Genomic DNA, 6,295 nt, shown 5'->3' with positions numbered 1-6,295 from the left:
TGCGGAGCACAGGCTCCAGACGCGCAGGCTCAGTAGTTGTGGCTCACGGGCCTAGTTGCTCCGCGGCATGTGGGATCTTCCCAGAGCAGGGCTCGAACCCGTGTCCCCTGCATTAGCAGGCAGATTCTCAACCACTGCGCCACCAGGGAAGCCCCCTCGAATCTTTATATTGCTTGTTGTTCCTTACCAAATATTCAGGTTCCAGGTTTATATACTGTTGTTGATTAGAAGGATTCATGTTCAAGTTTTCAGAAAAAGTAGTAAAGCCGCTGCTTTTCTTTATGTCGCTAAGTGCCTCTGATTTACACCATGGTGTCTTTTTCCCTCAGGTGCACCTGGAACTACCTCCCAGCTCTCCAGTAGTGCAAACACAAGAGGATTTTAACCTGCTCAAATCAAGCAATTTTAAAAGATACGAAGTCCTTAAGGAGATCCTGACGACGCTTGGCCTAAGCTGTGCCGCAAAACATGTTCCTGCCTTAACGCCTCTTTACTTGCTGTCTGCTGAGGTGAGTGTGTGCGCGGCTGGGAAGGGAGCTCCTCAGGTGCCCTTCTTCAGAACGGTGACCCTTCCCTCAGTCGTTGCCTTGCAGTGGGTTTCAATTTTGTTTTCTGTTTTGATTTTCCATTTCTATTTTGACTTCAGGTTTTGAAACCGTCTTAAAGTTGTCCAAGTGTAACTAATTTCTTTGGTGTTTTATGTAAGGGAGGGAGAGAAGAACATTGGAGTTTAGAGGGAGTTATGTCTTAAAGTCATGGCCCTTTCCACCTGAGGGGGGAAAAGGTCACTCTTTTATGTGTCACGAGTGTATTTGGAAACCGCAGTTTATTCAGGTGGGATTAAAAGCCTTTGTTTTGATTTGGGCCTTCCTCAGTGAATCTTTGGATGGGGAAATCACAACTTTTGTTTCTTTTGTGCTGAAGTCTGCCATCTTGTGGCAAAAGGGGCTCTGGATTTCAGTTGATATCTTACTTTTTCCTGAAGGGAAAATGTCATGGAGTTGGGAATGTATTCAGGAATTTTCCTGGCCTTTTGTCTGCATTTGATGCCTGTGGCTGCTACCTGGTTGGGCAGTTTGCCACATTCTCCAGGTGTGTCTTCTCAATAATCTTTTTGCTTTGCCAAGCTGTCAATTTCTTGTTGATTGTGGCAAATGATTTTGTGGGTCTATCTCTGTTTGTCTCCCCTAAATGGGGAAATTTGTGAGTTTAGTGACTTAACTGTATAGTTTCAGCAAATACCTGATAGTCCAGGTGACTCTAAACACCAAACTTCCCTGCTTTGCCTGGAAAAGAACAAATTATACCCTCTATCCGAACCGTTTTAAAAGAGGAGGAATTCTCTTTTGGGTTATTCTCTGTCCCTTGGCAAACTTACTTTTCAGAAGAGACTAGAGCTATGAGTTCTCTGAGTGGGATGTGCTCACTTGGGGAAGACAGATATAGAATCTGAGAGCATTTAGAATTTGGATACCTTACAGAATTATTTGAGGACTAGATGAAATCGTATATATGGAAGTTCTGTGTAAACTGTATTATTTAAACCTTAGTGCAGGGACTTCCCTGGTGGCGCAGTGGCTAAGAATCCACCTGCACGAAGCAACTAAGCCCGTGCACCACAACTACTGAGCCCACGTGCCACACCTACTGAAGCCCGTGTGCCTAGAGCCCGTGCTCTGCAACAGGAGAAGCCACTGCAATGAGAAGGCCGCGCACCGCAACGAAGAGTAGCCCCCGCTCGCTGCAACTAGAGAAAGCCCGTGTGCGGCAACAAAGACCCAACACAGCCACAAACAAACAAACAAACAAACAAAAAAACCCATTAAACACTTTAGTGCAATTATTATTATTATGTTATTGGTGTTGTTGGGAGATTGAATAAGTTAAAAGTGTATAATGTGCCTAATAAGTGCCTGATGTCTGGTCTAAAAAGACTAAGTAATTTTTTTTTTTTGTAAATTTATTTTATTTTACTTATTTTATCTTTGGCTATGTTGGGTCTTCGTTGCTGCGTGCGGGCTTTTCTCCGGTTGCGGTGAGCAGGGGCTACCCTTCGTTGCGGTGCGTGGGCTTCTCCTTGAGGTGGCTTCTCGTTGCGGAGCACAGGCTCTAGGTGCACGGGCTTCAGTAGTTGTGGCTCACGGGCTCGGTAGCTGTGGCTCGCGGGCTCTAGAGCGCAGGCTCAGTAGTTGTGGCACACGGGCTTAGTTGCTCTGTGGCATGTGGGATCTTCCTGGACCAGGGCTCGAACCTGTGTCCCTTGCATTGGCAGGCAGATTCTTAACCACTGCACCACCAGGGAAGCCCTAAGTAATGTTCTTAATTTAAAAAAATTAAAAGTATAGCAATGGATGATTTTTTTTCCACAGTCATTGCATTTTCATTACACAGTTTTTTGAGCCAGTCTGCCCTCTTCTTCTCTTTAAAAAAATTTATTTATTTATTTTATTTACTTATTTTTGGCTGCGTTGGGTCTTTGTTGCTGCGCATGGGCTTTCTCTAGTTGCAGCGAGCGGGGGCTGCTCTTCGCTGCGGTGCGCGGGCCTCTCATTGTAGTGGCTTCTCTTGTTGCGGAGCACAGGCTCTAGGCACGTGGGCTCAGTAGTTGTGGCACGTGGGGTCAGTAGTTGTGGCTCACAGGCTCTAGAGCGCACGCTCAGCAGTTGTGGCATGCGGGCTCAGTAGTTGTGGCGCACGGGCTTAGTTGCTCCCTCGCATGTGGGATCTTCCCGGACCAGGGCTCGAACCCGTGTCCGCTGCATTGGCAGGCAGATTCTTAACCACTGTGCCACCAGGGAAGCTCTGCCCTCTTCTTAATGGGTATTCTTGGGAATTAATGGTATGACTTTTGTTTGCACCTTCATCTCAGGCCTCAAAGCTCCACATCATTTATCTCTGTTTTATGTGTTAATAGAAGGAGAAGCAACAGCTCTGTTCTGTGATTTATTAAAAAGTATCAAAATAAAGCCAGTCCTCAGAGCTTCAACACTTAAAGAGGACCCATTTATAGACCTTCCACCTAGGAGGGATGGGGCAGAGCCTTGAGGGTGAGGGTTTCTGGTCCCTAGGGGAGGTGGCTGTCACTCTCCTAGACCTTCTCTCTCCCTCCTTTCCTAAGCATGGAGGGCTGAGCCTGGACTGGTGAGGGGTGCCTGCCTGCTCCGAGGTCAGGGAGCGAGCTAGACCCAGGCTTGCCCCTGGCAGTGCCTCCGGACCTTTCCCATGAGTTCTGTTTTTTTTTGTTTGTTTGTTTGTTTTTTTTGCGGTACGCGGGCCTCTCACTGCTGTGGCCTCTCCATTCCAAGTGAAAAGCTAGGCTCCAAAGTGCACGGTCATCTTTGTGTCTACATTATACACACACATAGGTGAGCATGTTGCAGTCAAGGGCAAACGTAGCCGAAGACCAAACAGAGGGCGGGGAGTGTTCTTTCCTACTAGAATCACAGTGTTCACATTCTTGGCAGCTCAGGTGGTGTCCGCTATAGCTGTTAGTTTACATTTTGATAATTTACCGACGAGCATATAATATTTAATTCTTACTTGGATATTGTGCCTCTGAACACAGCATTGCCAGTGAAACACAGTGCAAATGGGAAAGTCAGAGTTTTCCTTGGGAGCTCACTTATTCCATCGGCTCTTCTGTAAGTGTGAGCATGACCTGTGGGCTAGACATTCTGGAACAGAAGGAGGAAACTGGATCATGTCACAGTGAACAGGAAAGGAGGTACTTAATACGCCTGCTCCTTTGCAGTGAGCTCTGATTTTCCTCCTTGGTCTGGGGCCGTTTGGCCTCACACGTCCTGGCATGATTTAGGGAAGCAGGCCCTGACCTTCTGGTGCCCTCCGTTTCATTTTACTCCAGGCGTATTACTAGGCAAAATTCATTGTCATATTTCCGTGGCTAAAACTTTTCCGACTTCAGTGCTGAGCCGTTGTTTTTCAGCTTAGCAGGGCAAAAGAGCTAGCATTTTCTGGACATCACTGACCCTTTACCACAACTGAGGTGGTTTTTTTTTTTTTTTTCGGTACGCGGGCCTCTCACTGTTGTGGCCTCTCCCATTGCGGAGCACAGGCTCCGGACGCGCAGGCTCAGCGGCCATGGCTCACGGGCCCAGCCGCTCCGCGGCACGTGGGATCCTCCCGGACCGGGGCACAAACCCTTGTCCCTTGCATCGGCAGGCGGATTCTCAACCACTGCGCCACCAGGGAAGCCCTATCCTTATTTCTTTATGTTTATTAACTCCTCTTAGAAGACCCTGAATCTGCTGTAGAAGGAAGTGCAAGAACTCAGGGTTTTAGAAGTGTGTTTTCCTGGAATACAAGTGCTCTGAAGGATTATTGTGCAAGTGTAATGGTGGCTACTCACCAACTGTGATGGTCTTTCTGGAGGCAGCTGGGCGAGTCCTCCTCGTCTTTCTGATGACGAGACATGTCGGAACACCTCCTCGTCATTGTGCTGGTGGCTGAGTATTATAGATACGGATGACAGACTGGGGATGGAATTGGATCGTACTTTCTATTCTGAGCCTTCTTACTAGATCTCCTTGCTCCCCATGGAATTAAGTTACACGGAGAGGATCCTGGCATCCCGTCACCTGTTACATACGGCCCATCTTTAGGTTTCTCAACTGCCTTTTGGATAGATGCCTGTGCTGGCTGTTTGTTTTCTTTCTTTTTTTTTTCTCACATCTTTATTGGAGTAAAATTACAATGTTGTGTTAGTTTCTGCTGTATAACAAAGTGTATCAGCTATACATATACATATATCCCCATATTCCCTCCCTCTTGCGTCTCCCTCCCACCCTCCCTATCCCACCCCTCTAGGTGGTCACAAAGCACCGGGCTGATCTCCCTGTGCTATGCAGCTGCTTCCCACTAGCTATCTATTTTACATTTGGTAGTGTATATATGTCCATGCCACTCTCTCATTTCATCCCAGCTTACCCTCCCCACCCCCCCACTCCATGTCCACAAGTCCATTCTCTACGTCTGCGTCTTTATTCCTGTCCTGCCCCTAGGTTCTTCAGAACCATTTTTTTAAAATTCCATATATGTGTGTTAGCATATGGTATTTGTTTTTCTCTTTCTGATTTACTTCACTCTGTGTGACAGATTCTAGGTCCATCCACCTCCCTGGCTCTCTGCTTCTTGCTTCCTGTAATACTCTGTGCTATTGGGGAATCAGAGATCTCTCACCACACGGTGTCACTGCTGAGCCAGGCTGCCTGGTGAGCAGGCAGAACTATATCCTAGAACTATAAAGTAGCTCTTCAGAGATTTGCTTTTTTTTTTTTCTCTCTACATCAGTTTTGCATAGTATAATTTAGTAATTTTCCATTATATCGGTGGCACTTTTTCTGGGCCTGTAGAAATTATTTCATAGTCACAGTTAATAATATTCATCTTCCATTAAACATTTACTGTGTACTAGGTACTATTATAGGATGGACTGTGGAAGAACAAAATAAACACACTAGTTATCTAAATAGTTTTACTGCATACCAGCTGTGTTTATACAGTTTGGTGCCTGGACACTTGCTCTTTATACCAGATAGCACAGAAGATTTATGAGGCATCTATGTGCTTCCATATTACAGTGATATAAATGGAAAAAAGATAGCATGTGATCCAAGTAGGAAAAAAAACATTCACCCAAAGTACAGTCAGCCCTTGGCATTTGCTGGAGGTGTGTTTCTGAGACCTTCGTTGACACCCAGGCACCACAGTAGCATGTGATTTTGCTATAAAATCCAGTCACGTGTGACTTCATGAGTGTCACCATGCATGACACCATGGGGAAACAAGGCTCCGCTGAGGTGCAGATGCTGGGTGGCGCAACTGGACTTCTCTGACCGAGGTCTTCCCATTTAATCGAATCTCCCAGGGGCAGGATTGAAATTCAGGCCTCCACAAAATTACGATATGTTGTAAACCATAAAATACATGAGCACACGTACACCACATGCATATGTCCATAGAAAAAAGACTGGAAGGAAATACAGTATATATGGGGGTATATTTCAACAAGCTCTGAATATCTGATTTCCTATCTATTCCACTGTGGTCTGGGTTTCCTTTGGTGAGATTCAGGCTCAAGTTTTAGCAAAATGTCAGCAGTCTATGGTGACACATCAGCTTCATTTACGAAAAGGAGATACTAAAACAGTGACAGTATTTTTTTTCTAAGCTCTTTTACAAATTCATGTTTTATGGTTTTTTTTTTTTTTTTTTTTGTGGATGCGGGCCTCCCTCTGTTGTGGCCTCTCCCGCTGCGGAGCACAGGCTCCGGACGCGC

At 46.0% G+C, this 6,295-nt stretch overlaps 1 protein-coding gene across 1 annotated transcript in view; it reads left to right on the top strand.

Moving 5' to 3' along the window:
* The first annotated feature begins 13 nt into the window (after window positions 1-13).
* Window positions 14-6,295, top strand: part of HLCS (holocarboxylase synthetase) — a 174,124-nt gene continuing 167,842 nt past the window's right edge. Inside the window, exon 1 of the mRNA XM_028492643.2 lies at window positions 14-509. Coding sequence (XP_028348444.1) covers window positions 237-509 — 273 coding nt within the window. The 5' untranslated portion in view covers window positions 14-236. The remainder of the gene's footprint in view (window positions 510-6,295) is intronic.

The sequence above is a fragment of the Physeter macrocephalus genome, chromosome 8, assembly GCF_002837175.3.
Source record: "Physeter macrocephalus isolate SW-GA chromosome 8, ASM283717v5, whole genome shotgun sequence".
Classification (NCBI taxonomy): domain Eukaryota; kingdom Metazoa; phylum Chordata; class Mammalia; order Artiodactyla; family Physeteridae; genus Physeter; species Physeter macrocephalus.
Note: the sequence above shows the minus strand (reverse complement) of the source record. Positions and strands in the feature narration are given on the sequence as shown.